A 24,080-nucleotide genomic window follows, 5' to 3' on the forward strand; every position below is an offset into this window, starting at 1 on the left:
ACTCCCATATGATGGTCCTCAACCTTGTCCGACCCAAGTCCCCTTTTCATGGCAAATATTTCGTAACACCTCTTCCGCTGTTCTGAAATAAAATACAGTGATTGTACCATATATAAATATAAATATATACACATATAGGTTTTCAAAATCGATGTGCTAGCTCAACTGTCATATAAAAGGAAAAACTATAATAAAAATATATATTCTAATATGTAAATGCTTGTGTATGACTCTTAGAAGTCAGAATGAAAGCTAATCAGAGACCTGTACTCAGAATGCGGTAGTTACAAAAAAAAAATACCCTTGAAGGTGTATTGAACTGGCTTCTGAAAAACAGTAAAAGCCCACTATAGTTTGACAAGTGAGGTCCCAAATAGTCAATCAGGCGCTGTGGCGTTATTCTGAAGTTAATAAAGTACCTGGGGTTAGCCTACTCAGCCAGGGGGCTGGGAGGTGCAGATCCAATCCACTGGGGTCCCGCCTGTAGTGTGGCGCCACCTGGCGCCAGTCATTCGCTCTGCTACATCGTTAAGAATCCGGGTCTTGGGGTTGGGCTGGGCCCCTGGTTTAGCAACTAGGCTGGGCTGAGCCTGCAACCAAAGGTCTCAGTGATGACGGCTGACAGAAATGGGCGCAAGAGGGACTGACACTTATGAGAAGAGGCCCAGAGGCCATTGGCCCTACTGCCCTCTGGACTTTGAGACTCACAAGCTGCCCAAAGTTCCTGCCAAGCTGTTCTGGGCTTTACTTTTCTCACCTGTAAGGTATAGTTCAAAATGACAGCTATCTCACACAATTGGGAAAATTACATTAGATTGTAGAAGTGGAGACAATTTGAAAAATTCAAAGCGTTTACAAATGGAATGTCCCGAGTGCGCGTGTGTGATGATCCGATACCACTAGTTGCCACATTCTTCTTGCAACTAGGCATGGCCCTTGAATGGTGGTGAGGGGAGGGATAGATATGACAGAAATTCCTTTCGTTCTTTGTGCAAGGCAGCGTGGAGACTTTAGGGGGCTATAAGACCAACTTAGAATAAATTATGACTACTTCTTTGTTTGTCATGGACACATGGTGTGTTCCCGATTATTGTTGCAACTATTAACATTCAAAAACAGGGTTTTGCTTGGGGGCATAATAAAAAAACGTATCTCTCCAATGGGGAAATGAGTTGATTTATCCTAAGTCAGGCAGGAATCAGAGACAGATTCAAAAACCTGAACAATCCTCTCTCGGTGTATTTCTAGATTGTTGTATTTCTAGATTGTTGTATTTCTAGATTGTTGTATTTCTGGTTGTTTCCATTCAAGTTATAGCTCCTGAAAGTGAGCTAGATAATAATTCTAGATTTAATAATTCTAGATTTTCATTTATTATTTTTTTAAATTGCCATTGGTAACTTTTTAAATATATAAGTTTATTTATTTATTTACTTTTGGCTGCATTGGGTCTTCGTTGCTTCGCGCGGACTTTCTCTAGTGGCGAGCAGGGGCTACTCTTCATTGTGGTGCGAGGGCTTCTCATTACAGTGGCTTCTCCTGTTGCAGAGCATGGGCTCTAGGCACGCAAGCTCCAGTAGTTGTGGCACGCGGGCTCAGTAGTTGTGGCTCACCGGCTCTAGAGCACAGGCTCAGTAGTTGTGGCGTAGGTGCTCCGCGGCATGTGGGATCTTCCCAGAGCAGGGATTGAACCCATGTCCCCTGCACTGGCAGGCGGATTTCTTAACCACTGCGCCACCAGGGAAGCCCCTAGATTTTCATTTAAAATGCTCATTTTATGAAGCTTCACCATTCTCAGTGGTTGTTTTTCTTTTGAAGCCATAGTCTTGGATTTCTCAAGATTGACCCCTTGTGGGCTTTTTTTTTTTTTTTAAGCAAGATAAGGAAGACTTTATTTGGGACAAGAGGGGTGGGGGGACTAACACAACAGGTGGAGGGACCACCGCAATGGAATTTTGCAGCTGGGGAGAGAGATCGGGCTCAACTCTGAATGCAAGATGGATAGGTGGCAATTTATAGCCAAGGAGCAGGGTGAGGAGAAGTGGACGGAAAATTACTAAGAGGAAGCATCAGGGGTAAGAAGGATTCTGGCTAAACTGACCGACAGGATTCTTGCTGAAGATGAGACATGTTTTGTTTTGTTTTCTAAATCAATGGCCTGTGGTTCTGAGAGTTCATTAGTGGATCCCTTGGTGGCCCCAGGATGCAGGTCAGGACCTCTCATTTCTACATATTCACTGTCCCCAGGTTCTCTGCTTCCCCTACCTGCTGTCTCATCAATACCACTAGAGTCTTAATAGACCCACTGTTGATTATTTCTCTTGAGACTTACGAGGGCATTTGTGAAGATTTCATCTCACTTCCATCACACATTTTAAGTGGGTCCATCTTGGTATTATTCCTTGAGGACATTTCCTCTTTTCTCTGAATTCCATTTCAGAAACTTTAAGATGCATTCTTACATTGTTTGGGGGATTGTTTTTTGCAAATGTCGTGTCCTGGTAGGCTCTAAATGACTCTGGATAACAATGTTTTATCCCTTTTCCCTTTTAAATCATGTGTTTATTGGCCATTAAAAGCTTTGCCAATCCCTTATGTTGTGTTTTATTTTCATCTAAGAAATAGTCTCTGGGAAGTCAATTTCACTAAGTTCATTCAGCAAAGGCTGTAGTTTCTTCCCTCGTTTGCGGGGAGGAACAACATGGGGCAGCCAGAGCTGCCTGTGGCAGAAATGGATTTACTTAACAACCTTTAACTGGGTACCAGGCAGGAACCAGGCACTGGAGGAAACACAAATGAATAAGACACCTGTGGTTGCCATGTTTACATAGCATCCACTTTTCTGGGGATAGCGGCACATCAATTAGACTTCATGGTTGTAGACACAGGAAATGACAGGCCAACCTAAGCCAAAGAGAATTCTTTGGAAGACTATTGGGAGGTCTTGACAACAGCTGAAAGTTAAGGGAACCAGACTCGGGGGATTTTGGGTTCTTGTCAGGAATCAAAAGAGGAGCAATAAGCTGGATGGATGCCCCGCCCCTGTCACATAGCCAGCAGTACCTGGTCAGGATGCTGCCCCCACTGCCACACCTTCGTTTGTGGGGATAAGTGACATCCTTGCTCAAGATATAAAATTCAGGAGGGAGCATCCAGTTAGCTAAGTCCATAATGGACCTGAAGGGTGAGGGGAGGGAATAGTAACTGGAACCAGAAAGAGATAGTTGACTGGAAGAGGCTGCCATGAGAGGAGCAGTTTCCTTCTGTTGAGGGACACACAGCCAGCCTTATGCTACTACAAGGGAGGGAATAATTGTCTTGACCCCATCCTCCCCTCTCCCTCTGATCTCCTACCTGGACTTCCCACTGGCCAAACCCACCTCGAGACCACAGGCAATGGGCCCTTTGATGTAGGCTATACTGATCAACTTGTACAACAGGCAGGAACCATAGGCGTTCTGGGGCATGGGGAGGGTGGAGAAGGGAGAGAGTGGGTTTGGAGAGAAAAGGGAAGGTAACTGGCACAGGTAGGTACAAGGCCAAAGCTAGGTTCCTGGGTCATTGAATGTTAAATGGAAAACCACAAGGACAGAAAACATGGCGGAGCCATTAAAGCCAGTGACAGTGTCCCAAACAAAGTGTACATTAAATCCAAGTCCTACATCCTTGGTGCTGCTCTGGGTCTGCATTTTCTAAGCCTGTTTCTCCAACTGTCTCTGATTCTGTGAGTCAGCCTCCAATGGCATGGGGTGGGGGGTACAAAACCCAAGCTTTTTCTGCCGAAGATAGAGTAGTTCCTATTGCTTGCAGCTAAAGGACTCTGATACGGAAATTGGTACTAGAGAGTGGATTGCAGGTTATAGGCCCCCAGGGAGTTGATTACCCTAACAAGATGGAATAGAATGCAGCAAGATTCCAGCAATATTGTGGGAGGGGAAGTTACCTGTCAATGGCCCACAGCTAATTAAATTATAAGTTGTTGATAATGAGGACCATTTGTTGGCTGAGGGCATCTGGAGAACGAGGTGGCTGCTGCCTTAGGACAATATAAAGGGTATGAAGACTTCCAGGACACTGGGGTACAATGGGTGCTTCTGATGACACTGAATAACTCAAAGAAAGAGAAAAAAGTTTCAAAGAACTCAGAATCTGGTTCTTCGGGTTGAATTTTGAAGACTGCCGAAGTCACAGCTTCAATCCAGTCTTTTATGTAAAAGAGAGGCACAATGAAACAGAGTGAATCTCTAACGACTGGAACAGGAATAGCTGACAAGATTTGGAAGACCCAAATCCTCAAATCCTTCTGGAAATTTCCCACTGCCTATCCCTTGTGAGAGGAAGCCTGTCCCTTCTTGCAGGAGGACGCTAAAAATTCCCCTCAGTGTTAGGAGGCTGATAACCAGAATTCGATTCCATGATGTCCAGTGGGTGATGGGTAGATAAGTGTAGAAATAAATGTAGGGAAGAGAAAGTATTTACCCAGGAAAACATATTGTAGAAATTTGACAATTTGTATCTGTAAAGTCTGGGAATATCTATTAGAATAAAGTTTAAGGCACTCCATCAAAGAGGGAGAACATGATTTTAGATAGGACTGATTTTATTGATATGGGTGCTCTTCCCAGAGATTATGTAATGATTGTGCTATTTCTCACAGCTCTGTATGTTTCTCATAGTTTCCTGTGTTGGTTAAAGTGAGCTTGCATTCAACCCAGTTCACATTAAAGAACAATCAGAGATAACTAGTGAGAACCTGCTGTATAAGAAAATAAAATAAAATTCAAAAATTAAAAAAATGTGTAAAATATACAAGTGATGGCAAATGTCCTTTCAGTGTAAAAATCCCCCATAAAAAAAAAAAAAAGAACAGTGAGAGGCCAGAAATTCCTTGATACGATGTAGAAAGAGGAACTCAAAGGCTCTGGGAGGCAAGAATACTGACTCATCTATCATGTACCTGTCCTCATCCAACTCTGTCCTTTGAGAAGACCCTGAATACTTGTACATCTCCAAGGTTTTGAGAAAGCATTAGAATGTTTAATAGGCTCTCTGCAAGCCAGTAAATGGGCTCCAGTGGAGAGCTCAGTGGGGAAAAGAGGATTCTGGGGAGCGCTCAAGGAGCAGAAGCATAGTCAGGCTTGGTAATCAGAGCTGAGAATGGTTTGACCTTTTGAGATCTGGGTCTGTAGTTAATTAATTAAGGGTGCTTTGGGGACATTTTTCATGGCTTCTGGCTGCTGGTACTTCTATTTGGGGATTTACACTTTGTGAGTTTTACTTCGCCTGGGAGGAAGCCAGACCTTACTTAGCCAGACTCTGTTTCAGCTCAGGTACATCCTGCAACCTGGGTTCTCCCAAGCAGACTCACTTGCTTGGGAGTGAGACTATAAGGAAGCCAGCACTGCACAGAGTCTCGTTTTCTGAGCCAGGTGGCAGTAGAAGTGTCTGATTTGAGAAGACTCCTGGCCCAGGGTCACTGGTGGGAGCTGTAGTGTATGTGCAATAGTGGGGAGTGGGGTCTTTGTTCGAACAGTCCTGCTGTGGTTGGGCCATCATTCTTCGTCCTGGCTGCATAAGCCTTCAAGCCATTTCTCTCTTACCTTTGTGGAGAGTGTGTCAGCTATTGGATAGCCTGTGCAATGTTCATTTTATGCCTGAACTAGTGAGACTTGGTTGTTGACAACTAAAAACATCAGGGCTGACTTAAGGTCTCTAGGAATAAAATTGATAGGCAGTGACTAAGGTCATTTGCATCATCAGAAGAATGATGATAGCTAGCTCTGAGGAATAGGGTTACAGAATCACGGCTGCTTACCACTATTCAAGCCTCAGTCAATACTCAGACCCAGAGCTCCTCAAATGAAGGGAAGGCCGGAACCCTTAACCAAGGACCCTGTTATAAACACCATAGAGCACCTACTAGGAATCTTTCTCCTGAGCATCCCCAAAAAGACTTTAGGCCACTGACAAGGATAATGTGCCCTCGTAAAAGGGAAATGCGCGAACATTCAGGGACCATGGGGACTCTGAGTTAACACCAGTGAGGGGACCCAAAAGGCTACTGTGTAGTCTGTCAGTCAAAATGGAATGCCTCAGATTCAATGTTGAGTAAGAAAATTGTTTCAGAGGAACATACAGAATATAACATCATCTGTCTAAACATTTTATCCCTACCTGAAACATGCACGTGGGTAAAACCACCTACAAACCACTCAGAGATAGGTAGGTGGTAGGTAAGTAGGTAGGTAGGTAGATAGATATACAGATATAATATATAGACAGATATAGAGATACCTAATGATATATAGAGATATACATACCTATCTGTTATCTATTGCTGCATAATAGGTTACTCCCAAAACTTCATGTTTATCCCCAAAACACACATTTATTATCTCACAGCTTCTATGGGACAGGAATCCAGGCATGGCTTCGTTGGGGTCTCTGCTTCCGGATCTCTTATGAGGCTGCAATGGAGGTGTTGGCCCAGGGCCTCTCATGAGACTGTAATCAAAGTATTGGCCAGGATCACCATCACCCTACAGTTCAAGGAGAGCAAGATCCACTCCCAAGCTCACCCCGTGATGTTGACAGGATCCAGTTTTTTACCATCTGTTGGCCTGAGGGCCTCAATTGAGGGCCTCAATTCCTCGCTGGCTGCTAGCTGGAGGCCACCCTTGTTTCCTGGCCAGGTGGTCTTCCCTATTGGAGCAAGCACATGTGAACAGCCAGAGAGAGAATGCCAGCAAAATGGACATACAGACTTATAATCCAACCTTGAAAGTGACTTGCTATTCATTAGAAGCAAGTCACTAAATCCAGCCTACACTCAAGGGGAGGGAGGATTAGAGGTATTACAAAAGGGCAGGGAGGCTTCTAGAAGGAGATATATATATATATAAATTTTTTTTAAATTGTAAATTATAAGCAGCAAATTCAGGATAATAATCCTCACCTCTGGGGTTCAAGGAACTGAGAACCTAACTGATTAACTGAGGAGGGTGACAGAGGGACCTCAGCTGTACAGCCAATACTTCTGTTCATCAACTGCATAGCAAGATGCAAGTTTCTCCTGCATAATTTCTATTTGATCTTCATTTTTAAATTATTTTCATCAGCATTTTACATGAACATGGTATACAAAGTCAAATCAAGGCCTGTTATCAAAAACAGCAGTCACAGGACTTCCTTGGCAGTCCGGTGGTTAAGACTCCATGCTTCCACTGCAGGGGTGTGGTTTCGAACCCTGGTGGGGGAACTAAGGTCCCACATGTCACACAGCCAAAAAAAAAAAAAAAAAAGCAGTCACTTGTCCACATACCCTCCATTGCCTCATTCATTTCTCAGAAATAAATAAACTCTTTTAGGTATTTCTTTGAATAGTTATCCTCGGATCTCTCAAAAACACACTTACATTGTTACTTCTTGATTTTTGAGTTTTGGGTATTAGCTACTGACTTCCAACTATAAAAGATGAAGATGTCCTCTTTATCACCTCCCTCCTCTCCCACACCTTCCCCCCAACCTCCACACAATTGCCTTTCACTCATCCTCCAAATACAGCTCTTGCTATCTTTGATTAAATCTATATTCTATCTAAATGTACATAGTATTATGAATAGTCACAGACAAAGCATATACTTGAATTATACTTCTTTTCAGTACAATTTTTCTTCTTGGAGTTAATAATTATAGCATCGTTTTGGTTGCTTGGTTTTATATACTATTCTTAATATACCCCTAAACTCTGCCATATGTGTAAACCTCCTCTCATTACATTCAAGCACATCAGGTATTCCACCAGTGTGACCTGTGTGGAGACACATTTAGGCACATTTAGTTCCAATAACAACCAACTGCTCTGCTGTCATTCCAGGCTCTCCCTTCATCGACATCTTGGATTTCCTTCACTTCTCTCCCACATTGAACCCAACCCTTACCTGGGTCCATGTTTTCCTCCTTCTGAGGAATTTTAATGGAGTGCATCCTGCGGAAGTTTCCAAAGAAAGAGCTGTATGGAAAATGTTCGTAAGTTTCAGGTCCAAAGTTTGGAGATTTTTATACCTAAGGATGGAAATGATTGCACCAGAGGCACAAAAATCATTCCACTGATTGAAAACTGAGCCTGATGCTACTATTTTGGGCTCCTCTTGCCGTTAGGGGAACATGGCGATTATGTATAAAAGGGGGTTCTGGAGTTGTTTGAGAGCACTGACTCACTATCAAAGGCAAAAAGTGTTGCTTCTACACGATACGGGCAGCAAGGAGTAGGAGTGGAAGCCAGATGTTCCTTGAAATGCCTCTTTACAGACCTGCTCAGTTAACAGAAGAGCACGTGACCCTACACAGCAAGACCAGCGAGGGCTTAGGTTTTTCAGGAATTAAGTTTTTGTGGTCTCCCTGCTAAGAGAAGAATCCCGATCGGCTGAGGTGCTCGTTAAAGCGAGATATACCTGAAATGGAAGGTCATAAATACTAGCTACTGCCTGGTTACCAAGATGCAGAAACAAGAACTTCCACCTGTATTTCTTTCTTTGTGGTGAAATATATAATTTATGTTATTCCTTCTCTCATTATTATACATAGGGTGTATTTGGAGCATTTCAATTTACCATTTGATATAGAATTTTTGGAATATAAAGGCAAGATAGAAACAAACCAGGGGAAGAATAGACATTGCCCAGTGAACCCAAATTTGGAAATGGATGCAGTAATTGAGGAGGCTTTGGGTTTTCCCTATAAAGAGAGATTCCCCCACCCCACCCCAAACACAGGCATTATGTTAGTTGAAGATTATTTTTAATACTGAAAATAATTATAGAATAAGAGTGTATACGAGGGGTTTGGACAGTATCAGAGAAGAACCCAGGTCTCACAGAGGATGGCAAGGAGAAACAAAAAAATGACTCCAAAGAAAACGACTAAGGAAGCAATCAGATGGACTTACCAAAAGCTCAAAGTTGCCCAAAGTAGACAGCAAGAGTCAATAGATCGGGACTCCCTGGTGGCGCAGTGGTTAAGAATCCACCTTCTAATGCAGGGGACAAGGGTTCGATCCCTGGTCCGGGAAGATCCCCCATGCTGCACAGCAACCAAGCCTGTATGCCACAATTACTGAGCCCACGTGCCACAACTCTGAAGCCTGTGGCTCTAGGGCCCGTGTGCCACAATTACTGAGCCTGCGTGCTGCAACTACTGAAGCCTGCTCACCTAGAGCCCGTGCTCCACAACAAGAGAAACCACCGCAATGAGAAGCCTGTGCACCGCAACGAAGAGTAGCCCCCGCTCGCCACAACTAGAGAAAGCCCGCGCACAGCAACAAAGACCTAATGCAGCCAAAAAAAAAAAAAAGGAGTCAATGGATCAAAGCAAGACAGTTTGTTATAACAGCACAGCAAACAGCAGGAGCATCAGCATGGCAGTGCCAGGCCCCCAATCCCCACAGGGCAACATGACGGGCCCAGGTGAGGGTTATGCCTGCAGTGGATTACACTGCAGCTGAGGAACCCAGGTCTAAGGGCTCAGCAAACAGTAACTCAACAGTAACCAAACCAGTGTCCTTCCCCAAGAGCAAGTCATCGTAAGGTAGTCATGTGTTAGTCACCTTGATCTATGTAACTGCCTATGTGACTAGCTACACAAATGGCTCAAGGTCAGAGGACAGCTAGGCCTTGAAATCTGGCTTCCTCAGCAAGGATATACAGAGATGCTTGAGGCCATGGCAGAGTGCCTCTCTGAACACAAAGTCAGACTGTGGTAGACATTTGTTATTATCAGCCATGAGACATCCATTCCCCTAATTGTTCTTTTCTAACAGCCCCCAATTTCCTTTGGGGAAACCACCCAGCCTGCTGCAGCATTTGATGAAATGTTCAATTAGCCATCCTTACCTGAATCCCCAGAGGTGTTCTGGTGTCAGTGCATTCCAAGACTGACTTTTCAGCTGTCCCTTTGAGGCCGTGAGCCAACTCATATTTTTCCAATAAATTCCTTTTGGTTTAAATTAGAGTCAGCTTCTCTTACTGGCAATCAGGAAACTTTAATATAAAATGGTATCTCTTCTCATAGTCCCACCAAGGAAACAGACAGGCAAGCAACTACAGTAGTGTGAGAAATGCTGTAAACTGGATACACGCAGGGCACAATGGTAGCATAGAACAACTCCCTCAGTAAGGACAAGTATCATGAGAGCAACAGGTAGAAAATGCAAGGACAGGTATTTGAATAGAGTGAAGGATGTGCCACATCCTTGCACTATCTAAACACATGGTGTATTACAGAAATCACAAGAAATCTGGCATGGTGGAAGCATGAGGTTCAAGGGCAGCAGTGGCCAGTGGAGAGGCTGGAGAGAGAGGCCTGGCCATTGTTTATCAAAGGGATACAAAAAGCAAGGGATACCCTTGCTTTTATCAAGAGTGAAGTGATGGATTTATGTTTCAGAAAGATGGCTTTTTAGAAGTATAGATAGGAAATGGATTGGGAGAAAATCGAATTCATAAGAGTATGAACTTCAGAGTTAGACGGACTGGGTTCAGGTCCCGGTTCTGCTACTCGCTCCCTATATGACCTTAAGCAAGTTCTTGAACCTTTCTGTGGCTCGGGTTCATCATCTGTAAAATGTGATCATAGATTATCTACATCCTAATGAGTGTGTCGCTTAAGTGTTCTTTGTAAAGTCTTAGCATAGTGTTTGGCATATAGTAAGTTTCTAATGAAATTAGCTATTATTGTTACAATGATGACAGATCTGGGAGATCAGTTGGGGTTACCACAATAATCTAGGTGAGAGTTGATGGAGGCTTAAACCAAGGCAATAGAAATGAGGATGGAGATCACCTGAATGTTTGTAAACATATCATATTAGGGATACTTTTGAGGGTGGAATGCGTACACATTAATAATGATACTAGAACAACAGGCATAAATTGGGAAGGGTGGTCACCCTTCACATTAGTCTTTTCTAAGTTCTGCTTCTAGATGTCCCTCACCAGCACCAACAATGCTCAGCTTGTTTGATTGTAACATGCTGAAAGGAAATTTGTTGTTTTAATTTTTATTGGAGGCAGGAAGAAATCAACAAACACTAGGCATCCTCTCAGCTCAGTCTTTTCTGACCCAGTCTAGCTAGGATTTACCACTCAGCCCAACTGAGCGTGCACGAGGGGCGGGCAGTCGTGTTCCTTCTCCTTCCATCACTGTATTACCCACGTGTGAACTATAGGGAAGCAGGTCCTCCAGCCTTGACTTGCAGACCAGGTGGCTCAAACATCATGTCAACCTAAATGGCTTTCCTGTGTCTCCAAAACAGGGCTCAGTATCTCTCCCATATGCTCCCTACAGGCAAGTATCATATCCATCTGTCTTGTTCTCTCTAATATACCCAGCAACTGGTGCAGTGTCTGGCACCTAGCAGGAGCTGGATAAATGCCTACTGAATGCTGTGGTAGTATTCCTCAAGTCAGTATTCCCCATTTGTCCAGAGGTTGGTCAAGGGTCCTGTTCTATCCCTGATATACACAGACACTGTGTCTTCCACTTGGGTTTCATTAGGTCCTGGGTAGGAAGAGTCAATCAATTAGGACTTCCAGTGATGGGGGGTCACCATCTTCCTTGACAGAAGCCCCATCTTCATTAGCAACCAAAGTTTGCATGGCCAGGATGACCTTTCATAGCTTTACCTTAACACAGGGAATGGGGCAGGAAGACTCACGTTCTTGTTTGAGGTAAGTGGGGCAACACAAAAACATCTCCTAGTTGATCGCCATCATTCTCAGGATTCTTTCACTTTGGGCTTGTAGCAGCCCTGTCTCTGTTTCCCCCTATCCCTTTGTAAGAGGAAGTTGGATTGCTCCCCAGGTCCTTTCCTCCGGACTGGCTTTCTTGGCTTTGCTCGGCTGTTTGGGAGTTTCAACTGAGCTAATAGAATGTTTTTTCCATTTATTTCCCAAGGAGCGAGCTATTGCTCCTAATTAGTCCTTCTCCAGCCCCTCCCCACCTCCACCCCCCAGAGCACAACCTATAACAATTAGGGACTCACTTGGAGGTTTATTGGTGGAAGTACCGAAGCACCTTGTTATAAACACCATCTTACCTTTCCCATGGTCTTCTGGGCCACAATAGGAAAAGAGCATTATAGAAGGTTGTAGCAAGTGGACTGAATGAAGCCTGGGAAGATGACCCTGTCTTGGTTAGGTGTTAGGGTCCCAGGAAGTTCTCTCCTAGGGAACCGGCTACAGGAGCCTGCAGGAAGTGCTCCACTGGATTCTCTTGCTCCCAGAGACTGTGGTTCAAGGTGGCTCTCATGGGTATATTCGAATTGACAGGGGATGCCACTGGAGAGGGTGTCTTGTCAGAGCAGTTGAAATTGTCTATTTCAGTGGTGGTATCAGTGTTTCTGGAGTAGCCCAGGATATCGGGGTCATTGAAAGCAATAGAAGAAAAAGAAAGCATTGTTAAGAATCTAATTTTGAAACTTTTAAAATTACGTCTTTTCCAGCATGAGTGCCTTGAACCTAGATCTAAATATGGAAATGATGGGCAGTGACAACACGTATTTATGGCATGAGGTACCTACAAGCAACTTGAGCAGAGAAAGCCAAGCGGGAGGGAGGCTGGAGAGAAGGCATCTCTGCTGAAGTGGAACAGATACCCCTCCAAATCTTAAGCCTTGCTTTCATGTGTTGAGAATGTAACATGTTATGAGTCAAAGGCAAGACCTGAACCCACTGGGACCTGCCTGATGCCCACTACAGTCTGCCAGCTATCAGCATAAGTGCAAAGAAAACCTCAAACAGTTCTCCAAAACAATAACAACTGAAAAAATAATCACAACCACTTGTGTGTCTAGAAAAACACACACTGGGCTAAAATTTTTTTAAATTTTGATTTTAAGTGAAATACATGCTTATTTTAAATGAAAAAAAAACCTATAAAAAAGCACCCAAAAGAAAATAAAAATCACTCACACTTACTAGTCAGAAATAAGTACAGTGAGGTTTTGTTTTTTCCAATGAAATTAATTTTAGGGTTATTTAGGCAGAGACTGGCAATAGGGCCTAATATCTAAAAATGTCTTTGCCACAAAACACCTAGAAATGCTGGATAAAATATGATCTACACAATTTTAAATGCATTGTTAAACTCACAAAAAGTAAAGTAAAAATCCCAGGGACCAAAATTAAAGATCAGTGAAGTATGAGCTAAAGTGGGGCTGCCTGAGGGACTGGCCAGTCTTGGTGACCCATGGCCACGTGACACAGGAGGTAAAGTCTTGGGCCCGAGCTAGGTAGGGTATTAACTGAGGTATTTACATAAGTCCAGGACTTTCAAAGCCACCTTCTCGGCACCAGAAAGAAATCTGGGACACCAGAAAGAAATCCATCCAGTGCCACAAGCTCATCTATATCAACTTGGATTCTGGGTCAAAACAAAAGTCTCTGCTGGAAATTCTTATCTTTGGGACTGTCCCAATACTGGTTTGAGGTCTGAAACGATATATGGTACAAGAACTTCCAAGCTGAGAAACTAATATAAAAACTTTTGGGGCTTCCCTGGTGGCGCAGTGGTTGAGAGTCCGCCTGACGATGCAGGGGGCACAGGTTCGAGTGCTGGTCTGGGAAGATGCCGCGGAGCAACTAAGCCCGTGTGCCACAACTACTGAGCCTGCGCTCTAGAGCCCACGAGCCACAACTACCGAGCCCGTGTGCCACAACTACTGAAGGCCGCATGCCTAGAGCCCGTGCTCGGCAACAAGAGAAGCCACTGCAATGAGAAGCCCGCGCACTGCAGTGAAGAGTAACCCCTGCTCTCCACAACTAGAGAAACCCGTGCACAGCAACGAAGACCCAATACAGGCAAAAATAAATAAATAAATAAAACTTACGTTAAAAAAACTTTTTTTTTTCTCCTGAGCCAGTAATATCTCTGATATGGAATCAAACTTACAGTGGGGTTAACCCTTGCCCCTCCAATTAGGCCAACATGAGTCCCACAGAAAAAGGCCTGTTTGAGAAAAGCTCAGATAAAATATTACAGCTACAGACAGCTCCAGGGCCCACAGGGTGTCAGTATCTGTGTGAGAGGAAGCAGAGAGAAGCAACAGGGCATCTGATGTGCCTGTAGACAGGAGAGCTCCTATATCTCCCGCAGCTTCTCAGTGGAAAGTGCAGCCAGCCAATTTGAGAAGAAGGAAACTGGAAGTAAGTGCAAGGGGTCCATGGTACAGTCTGAAGAGGCTGGTGAAGTATGTGCCTTAAGAACTCTCAAAACCACCAGAACACTCTCCCTTGCAGGACGCGTCCTCAAACAAGGAAAAACCACTGGAAATGGAATCCAAATTGAGTAGGACAGGAACAATAAAAGCAAAGAAAAGAGAAAGTTCAGGGAAAGATAGGAGAGAGGAACACAGCCCTGGAATCGTAAAAAATACAAGGCCATAAACACTTCACAAAAATGACACAAGAGGGAGCTCGGGAGCCCAAACCAGAAAGCTGCCTTGACCAGCCCCTCACCCGCAAAGGTTCAGGAAAAACGTTCACATCAGAGATCATAATCCAAGGCAACACAAAATTATATAAGGAAGAAAGGTTGGGACTTCCCCAGCGGTCCAGTGGTTAAGACTCTGCCTGCCAATGCAGCAGGGTGCGGGTTCGATCCCTGGTTGGGAACTAAGATCCTGCATGCTGCCCAAGGCGGCCAAAAATTAAAAAAAAAAAAAAAGAAAAGAGGCTATGAAGCATCATAAATCCTTACAGACAATGAATGCACACTAAAAAGATGTGCCTGCAAAACAAATGAAAAGTGCAACCTAGCATTTCAAAATGAGCTAAAAGAAGTTAAGACAAGGACAGAACATATGAAAGAACAACTAAGTCAGAATTTAAAAGATTTATAGGAATTCCCTGGTGGGCCAGTGTTCAGGACTCTGTGCTCTCACTGTCGAGAGCCGGCTTCAATCCCTGGTTGGGGAACTAAGATCCCACAAGCTGCGTGGTGCAGCCTAAAAAATAAAAATACAAAATATAAATAAAAGATTTACAAATGTGGTGATAAAACTGAGGAAAGAATTAGACATTTCTAAAGAAATAAAAATTACTTCCTAAATGAAGCCTAAAGCCAGAAAGAACCCAAAAACAAACGAAGCAGATAATGCCTTAAGAGAAACAGAAGGGAAGAAGCAGGAGAGTTTCAAGAATAAAAAAGAGAAAGTGGCAGGTAATTAGATACGCAAAGATGATCCAACATACAGATAGTAAGAGTACCCAAAGAGGAAAATTTTACATTAGAATTCAAGAATACTATCTTGAAGTTGAAAAAAAAAAAGACTGGAAAGTACATATAAAGGCACACCATGACCTGGGAGAACTGACCCAGCATGACCACAGCTGGGACCCTGCCCCAGAGCAAGGCTATGAAAGCATTGAGAGAGAGGAGGTGTGGAGAGTCCTTTGTATAGAGCTTCTCCTTCGTTCCCCTCCAGCTGAACCACAGAGGCTTCCTGGGAACACCCAGAGACCTTGAGCAATGGCCCCTGGGGTCTGGGAGACCCAGTAGGTGGCGGGGCACAACTCCCACCCAGGAAGCAATGGAGGGTGGCAGAACCGGGAGAGCAGGTTTCTTTGATGACAGAGTGAAGAGGAGTTGCTTCTGTGTCTAGGAGGCACAGTCCTCCCTCCAGTAGCTGGTCAAAGTCTGAGAGGACATTTCCTGAGGACAAGATGTCAACTGTACCGGAGAGAAAGAGCCCGCCTCGAGCCACTGTAGACACTACCTGCAAGGACTCCCTGAAAGGTGAGGGGACTCTGACAGCTAGTGCCTGAGTGCATGGATGCCTGCAGAGCCAGGGCCTGAGCGGGGGGCCTTGCACTGGGGTGAGGACTTCAAGGAACCCGAGAAAGCTCCTAAGAGAAAAAGCCAGCTTTAAAATCAGGAAACAGAAGGAGAGGAGCGAAGGTCCAGTCCCCACATGAAGGGCCATCTTAATATGAGGCCAAGCTGACTGAAGGGGGGTGATGTGATCACTTTAGAGTTTTGATAATTTTCAGGCACTGGATGTTTTAATTTCAGAACTGATGCTGCTTTTGCAGTTTAAAGGGACCAAAGAACTCTTTTATATTCTAAGAGGGAGCCCATATATGCTATGGGACCTGCTCAGAGACCAGCTTTTATCTAGGGGCAAGAAGACAACTTCTCCTGCTGAAAAAATTATAAAGGAAAGGAAAAAATTTTGCATTTTGATGATACCCTACAAGTTGTACTTCTTCAATGTATCGACTGAACAATCTTGCTTTGGTTTTCTATCTCTTGTTACAGAAAGAATCTAACGCAATGACTTAGTAGATTAGTAAAACTTCGGAGCCAGCAGTGGTCTCCCATGTGGGTTAACGTCTATTCTGTCCATTTTACAGAATAGACAAGTGAGGCAAGGAGGCCTTGGGATTGTCTTACCCAAGGGACCCTTGCGAGTTGGGACTGGAGATAGTCAATATATAACTCCATGAGCATGCTTTATTAATTTATTCATCCCTCACTCCTTTTACTGAACACATTCCATATGAAAACACTAGGGTTTACCTAGGGACTATTAAGATCAATCAGCCACTGATCCTGTTCCCAAGGACAGGCTTATAATAAAATTAAGGGGACACGTCACATGCAAAGGTCTAAAGTGAAGAGAAGGAACTGAGATGGGTGGGCAGAGGGTGTCACTGACCGCCGCCCCGCCCCCGCCCCCCGCCCCCCGCCCCTCCCCGCACCATGGCTCTGTGCTGCGGGAAGGGATGCCAGCGCTGCTTGCGCGGAGGACCCACCTGTCTGCTGTGAGCTGGGACCTTCCTGAGAGATTCGAGAAACAGTCACTGGTCTGCTCGGCTGCCAGGAGCTTTCATGGAGCTTTCACTGGACTGGCAGGATGACAGGAGGCCGCTTCCAGACTGCATGGAGAAATGTGCAGTCAGATGGCCAGGTCTGCTCCCTGACAGCCCTTGGCTTCCTCGGGCCATAACCTTGAAGGAACTCACTTGTGTCTGCCAGCCTAGTCCTGGGAACCTGCTCCTTCAACATCAAGCCCTCGAATCATGAGACCAAAAATGGGGCCCTAGCAGGATCGCCTCCTCTCCCTGATGGGCTGCTGTGGCTATCTGCCCAGAGCACAGGCTCTGAACCTTGTGAACCAGAGCAGCAGAGCTGACTTTCAAAGTCAGTGATAGAGTGCCTAAAGTATGCCACTTACATGAGACGGGGAAAGTGTTTCCATCCTAAAATCTGAAGGTTTAAGGTTAACCAATCTATCAAACTTTTCCTTCCTGACCTTCTACCCTAAGCAGGTACTGGGAAAGCCTTCTATGGGTCAAAAGAAAAGAAAAGAAATCCTTAAATAAACTAAAAGGGAAAAGCAAATCCTTAGGGGAAATATTTGCAAAAACTTGAGATTAAAGGCTTAAAAATCCTGATATATAAAAAGCTCTGGTTTACGAATCAATTTAGAAAAATGCAAAGTTGCCAAGAGAAAAATGGCCAAAGAACACAAGAGCCGATGCAAAAAAAAAAGGTCAGTGTCCAGATTCACTGAAAAATCAGAGAATCCACTTTTTTTCAGCCTATCATACTAGAAAATTAAAATTTATACTTCTCAATTGTGATAAGGATACAGTGACACAGTCACTCCTATTATTGGAGAGAGTATAACTTGGTAGGAACTTTCTGGAAATAATCTGGCAGTATGTATCAAGAGCCTTAAAAATGTCTGTACCCTTTGAATTCTGCTTCTAAAAATCAATTCTGAGAAAACAATCAGAAATGTGGACGATACATAAATGCTTGTTGTAGCATCAGTTACAATAACGAAAAGTCAGAAACAACTCTGAATGTTAAACAACTCTGAATGAATGATATTAGGGGAATGGTGAAGTAAATTTTAACCCATTCATACAACTGAATAGCATGAAATTACCAAAATGATGTATATAAAGGGCTTCTGAAAGAAATGGGAAAATGCTTATGATATAATCTAAATTGGAAAAAAAAGCAACATTCAGAAATGTATATATATTTAATGTCCTCAAATATATAAATTAAAAATTAAGATGAAAGAATAGAAGGAAATATGCCAAAATGTTCCAAGTGATTGCTTGGGGCTGGAGAGAAGTAGGGGTGATTTTTCTGTAATTTTCTGATTTTCTTCAGTGAGCATTATTCCTTTATAACACTGAAAAAAAAAAAAACCAGCAAAAAACAGCAAACAATTTTTAAGTGAATGAAGTACTTTATAGCTCTTTTTTTGGAAAACAAAATTAATTTACTTTTTATGTCTGTAGACCTCAATTTGGTGTGTGTGTATCATTGACCCTTGAAAAAGAAGTCTGCTCATCCCCACACAACACTAGACTGTAATACCCACCAACTCTCGGGAGGTGATATGTTTCCGATTCCCAGCTGACCCTACAGATCTCTTGGCGGGATCTTGGTGAAACTTACTGTTTCGGTGGAGCTGCAGGGCAACTTGGGCACCAGGCAGTGAGAGAATTGGATTCTCGGGTCTTTTGTGGTGATAGACAGACCTCTCCGCAGAATTTTCACCAAGCGGATCCAGAATTGAAACACAGCCTCTGGGTGTTTTTCGTGGAGCCTCAGGTAGAAGATCTTTTCAGTCACTGTCCTAACCCTCAGGATGCGTTGGAGCCGGTCGCAGATTCGTAGCTCCACATACTTCAGTGGGAGAATCCTGGACACAATCAGGAAATTCCCATGGCAGAGGCATCAGTGATTTTAATCAACCAAGCTGGTGCCTTCCTAGAGCTTGGGTCAACCTCACTAGGTGCTGACCTCCGCTTGGGGGACACCCAAGGGAGAAAGCTCAGGGTCTGAGAGTGGGAATGATCACTAAGACCGACTCTTCTCTGATTTCCAGGGCCTTAGTTATTAAAGAATCTGCCCACACCAATAACAATGGCTGAGAGTCGATGTATAATATCTCGTTTAGTCCTCACAACAACCCTTTGATGAAGGAAAGATAAGTAGTAGTAATTCCATTTTACAGAATTTGAAACTGTGGCTCAGAGAAGCTAAGTGATTTACCCAAGTTTAGATCTTCTTAAGTAGGAAATGGAACTAAGGTTTTCTGGCTCTATTTTCAGGTCTCCTCCTCCCTAGATCCTGATTAACTGTGCTGAAAGATTAAGAAAATGGACAGAGGTCTCCTATACATCCAGTATTTTTTTTTCAATCTCAACACCTCATAATCCTATTTGACTATCATATCACTCACCTTTCTTTTTGAAAACCTCTAAGTCAATATTGACAAAAAAAAAATAAGCAAAAGGAAGCTAAGATTCTCAAAAACTAGGCCGAGACAGGGATTGGTGCTCTACCACAGCACCAAACACAGTGCTTGGTACACATAGATACTAAGTAAATACTTGTCAAATGAATGAATGAAGTCTATATAGTTCATCAGCTAAAGAACACTGTTCTTTCTTCTCAGCTAAAGTCCAGCAAAAACTAACACAACATTGTAAAGCAATTTTACTCCAATTAAAAAAAGAAAATTATGTTGCTAAAAAAAACAAACAAACACAAAGGCCACAAAATAAAAAAATAAATAAGTAAAGTCCAGCTGCAAAACAACGCAGTCATTCATCCTGCCCCTTCCGGCCCCTCCCTCAAGCCCTTCTTTACCTGCTGAGGGTGATGACTGGGGCACTATCAGGTGTGCTACAGGTGGAAAACTGACCCTGGGGCCAGGTGACATTGGCCATCAGGAGGACGTTGGGGAGTGGCAAGGAGGGCACCGAGGAGGTCACCCCGAGGATCACAGTGGTAGACCCGTCACAGACATCCATCCAGTTCCCGGCTTTAGTGACCTAGAAATCAGCCCCAGGCACATGGGTCAGAGAGAAGCAGAAGACAGGGGTGGAAGGTTACAGATGCTAGAAAACGGCTCTTCAACTTGGCGACAGGCTTAGAGCACCTGTGCTTCTTGCAGGTGTGTGGCACACTGGACTGGGTCATGACCTGAATCTATCCTTCCTGTGGGTCTCCCCAGAGAGACTTAAGTTCATGGGCGACAGGAACGCTGTGCTGCCCTTCTTAGAGTCCTTTGCATTACTAATTTTAAAAGGATGCACTAGTAAGAAGCCAGCACAGGTTCCTTCCTTCCTTCCTTCCTTCCTTCCTTTCTCTCTCTCTTTCTTCATTCATTCATTTATTGGCTGTGTTGTGTCCCCGTTGCTGCATGCGGGCTTTGTCTAGTTGCGGCGAGGCGAGTGGGGCCTACTCTTCGTTGTGGTGTGCGGGCTTCTCACTGCGATGGCTTCTCTTGTTGCGGAGCACGGGCTCTAGGCGCGCGGGCTTCAGGAGTTGTGGCGTATGGGCCCCAGAGCACAGGCTCGGCAGTTGTGGAGCATGGACCCAGTTGCTCCGCGGCATGGAGGATCTTTCCGGAGCAGGGATCGGACCCGTGTTCCCTGCATTGGCAGGCAGACTCCTATCCACTGCGCCACCAGGGAAGCTCCAGCACAGGTTTCTAATGGTCTGGAAGGGACATTGTGAGAAGAAAGTTCCAGAAGGGGAGGAGAGTGAGGAAAGAGCTGTTGAACGGAGAAGACCCAGGCAGCCCATCTTGAGGGAGGTTTGGGGAGCTTCTCCCAAGACGAGGGAGTGCCGGGCTTGTTGCTGGGTCTTGAGTGTAATAAGGACCTGTTCTCTTGCAGCACTCGGGGCTGTGGCAGGACAGGGAGATGGATGCCTGGCAGTGGGGCACAGTGTCTCAGCTAAGACACCCCTACCTCACTCTCCAGGGCTGGCAGAGAAGCACCAGGTCTGTGGCCTCTAAGGAACCACAGGGACCAGGGTAAGGAACACCTGAGGAATGACCCCTACGTTCCCAAGACCAGAGGGCCTTCTCCCGATATCCTAGGCTTTGTAAGACCATCGGGGCCATTCACAGCCCGTGGTGGAACTGGGGACCAGGCGAAAGCCCCAGGAATGACTGAAATGTTAGTTCCCACAAGCCTGAGTAGATGGTGCCCCAAGAAAAGTGAATTTTGATTTTTGAAAAAAAAAAAGAGGAACATTTCTTGGAGCCCATGTTGTGGAATGAAATTCATATGCGCTACAAAACACAGAGGGCCACACACACTGAGAGTAATAAGTAAATGTTTGCGGGTGAGGTTTCTTGGCGGTGACGTTAGTGACGGTGATGCTGAGGGGAGGGAAGGGAGGGAACAGCATAAGTTCAAGGCCGCTTTTAGCTCTGCCGAGGGCCAGCTTCACAGGCAGTCTTTCCCCCTCCCTGGCACAGTCTGAGTCTCTTGCTGCCTGAGTCACCTAGCGTCCATCCAGAGAATCTAAATAGTTTTAATACTAGGCCAAAGAGAACATATTAGGAGAATAAACCTGCTGCCATAATCTCACACCCAAGGACATGACTAGAATTTGATATCTTGAGTCTGGATTTCCCACGATACTGCTAACTCTCCTCTGAGTGTGTGTTAGGCATGAGCACACCCCCCCCCCACGCCCCCCATGCTGCCAGCTGATCGCCCAGCTCTGCAGCTCCCTGGGGCGGTGCAGGGACCAGAGGGCACCTGGAGCCATGAACCTTTGGGGGACCTCGTCAGAGAGTAGCTCGCTGCTCTGTGAATTCAACTCCACCGCATGGATTCCTGACTGCAGACCCTCCCGTGCATTCCAGCCTCCTGCCTTCACCCAGGAACTTGAAGTCCCTCTCGCCTGGAAGGTCCTCCCCCTGCTCTTCTACCGAAGTCTCAGCAAGACCTGAAAGAACGGCTTACGACCCCGCCTTCTGGGAAGCCTTCCACAACTGCCCAGGTTGAAGGAGTGCTCTGCGCATGCTCTGGGGTTCGGCTAGTCCAAACCCTCTGACGCCGAGCTTTCTTAACAGCTACCATTTTATACTATGTCCTTTAAACCTACCAATTCACAAGCTTCTTTCCAGGGACACTATCTGATCTCTCTTTGCATCTCCTGCCTCTCACACAGCTTGCTGACTGGTTATGCCATACCTGCAACGGAGCACAGGTGGTCACCAGCCAGACCACTGGAGGGAAGCGGGTAGCACCTTGGTGAGATGTCACACGGATTGAAATGACCGCCCTGCACTCCTGGTGTCTCCATGCTTCCCAGGCCACAAACACTCACTTCCATAGGTCATATTACTACTCTTCTGGGGGATGGTGGAATCTGGGCAAGGCTAATTTATCCAGGGACCTTGGTCTCATGCAAGCGTATTTGTATAATAATATCCCAGAAAGAAGGTTGGGTTTCAGAGCACGGATTCCTACAGCTGCTTTCATCCCCTCTAATCAGCCAGCGCGGACTAGCGGCCCCGGGAGGGTGCCTATGAACCTGCCTGGAGAGTGGGTTCTGCTGTCTCCTTCTGCAGGTGTAACTCTATTTCCCGAAAGCATTTGACCTGCAGGGAGTCCCGTGATGCTGTGGGCACAAACTGAGGTGAACTTGGGACCCAGACCCTCTCGTTTCTCTGGCTTTCCTGGCTTCTTCCTCCTCCCCAGGGCTTTCAAAGGCCTTGGCATCTTTGGACCAATCCCCGGGAACAGGTTTGGAAAGGGAAGGAGAGCTGGCCCTGAGCTGCACAAGGGTACCTGGATAAAGTTGCTTTCAAACACCACCGAGTCAGAGAACAAGTTGAATTCTGGAGAATGAATCAGTTGACAGAGGAGGCCGTCTTCCACCCCAAGTTCCACTCCAGGGCCTGGTTCCATGACCTCAGGTGGGAGGCTCCTAATTTTACTCATTGGTTCTTGGGAAGGATGGGCTGGCGAACATCCCTGGGGCTCCACTCAGACCCAGCCCAGCTCCACGGTGTTGGTGTGACCACCACTCCCCCACCTCCACATCTCCACCTCCCCTCCTGACTTACTGGCTGTCCCCCAGGCTGGCAAGGGCCTGTCGGCTCACAATGGCAGGAATGACATCAGGGAATGTGACGGGTAACAACAGGAAAGGGGAAAAAAAAGAAGAGGCAAGGAAGGACTGGGGAGTGAGCAGGGTGTTTTTCTCCCCTTTCCTACTCACTACAAACTAGCAATAATGTAGCCTGCTCCATTTTGTTTTTGTTTTTTTTTGCGGTACACGGGCCTCTCACTGTTGTGGCCTCTCCCGTTGCGAAGCACAGGCTCCGGACGCGCAGGCTCAGCGGCCATGGCTCACGGGCCTAGCTGCTCCACGGCACGTGGGGTCTTCCCAGACCAGGGCACGAACCCATATCCCCTGCATCGGCAGGCAGACTCTCAACCACTGCGCCACCAGGGAAGTCCAGCCTGCTCCAATTTTCAGTCAATCTCCCCACACACAAGGAAAACAATTCTCCCAAGATTATGGCCAGACTGCGAGCTGCACAGCAGCAAGGGAGGCTATCGGGAAACCCACAGCCTTCAATCCTCCCCACTCAGGGCGAAGCCTCTCACAAACATTTTCTCTGTAAATGTGACCTGTTCGCCTGATGTCAGGCCCTCACTGGGCCAGGAGAGCTCAGGATGGGGCCCACAGTTCAGCCCAATCTTCCCTCCCCCATCTCATGGGATAATTTTCTTTTTTGTTTTTTTTCTTTTTTTTTAACACCAGGCTATTAACAAACCAAAGAGGTTTATTTATTTGGAAACTGTGAGCAAATGAGGAAGTGTGATACAGTGTATGCTGGAGCATCACAAAAAAGACCATGAGAACCAACTGTTAAATCTTCAGGAATTTTAACGAGCCAGTTGTTAAACACAGCCATTGTTAAAAATTTAATAATATAGGGCTTCCCTGGTGGCGCAGTGGTTGAGAGGCCGCCTGCCGATGCAGGGGACACGGGTTCGTGACCCGGTCCGGGAAGATCCCACATGCAGCGGAGCGGCTGGGCCCGTGAGCCATGGCTGCTGAGCCTGCGCTCCGCAACGGGAGAGGCCACAACAGTGAAAGGCCCGTGTACCGCAAAAAAAAAAAAAAAATTTGGCAACTTAGATATGCTATACAAATGGCATCACATAGAAATTACTAAAACTGACTTAGAAAAAACTTTGACTTTTATTTATTTATTATATTTTTAAAATTTA

The 24,080-nt window shown here is 45.3% G+C and overlaps 1 protein-coding gene across 1 annotated transcript; it reads right to left on the reverse strand.

Moving 5' to 3' along the window:
- Positions 1-12,014: 12,014 nt before the first annotated feature.
- Positions 12,015-22,745, reverse strand: GARIN1A (golgi associated RAB2 interactor 1A). The gene is given in 6 exon segments (XM_027102770.1): positions 12,015-12,397; positions 16,812-16,882; positions 16,884-16,934; positions 18,478-18,724; positions 19,678-19,862; positions 22,626-22,745. Coding segments are annotated over 6 exon segments (873 nt in total). The 3' UTR covers positions 12,015-12,198.
- Between the last annotated feature and the right edge of the window lie 1,335 nt (positions 22,746-24,080).

Source organism: Aethalodelphis obliquidens, unplaced genomic scaffold (assembly GCF_003676395.1).
Source record: "Aethalodelphis obliquidens isolate GAN/ISIS:26980383/991018 unplaced genomic scaffold, ASM367639v1 scaffold5, whole genome shotgun sequence".
Taxonomy (NCBI): domain Eukaryota; kingdom Metazoa; phylum Chordata; class Mammalia; order Artiodactyla; family Delphinidae; genus Aethalodelphis; species Aethalodelphis obliquidens.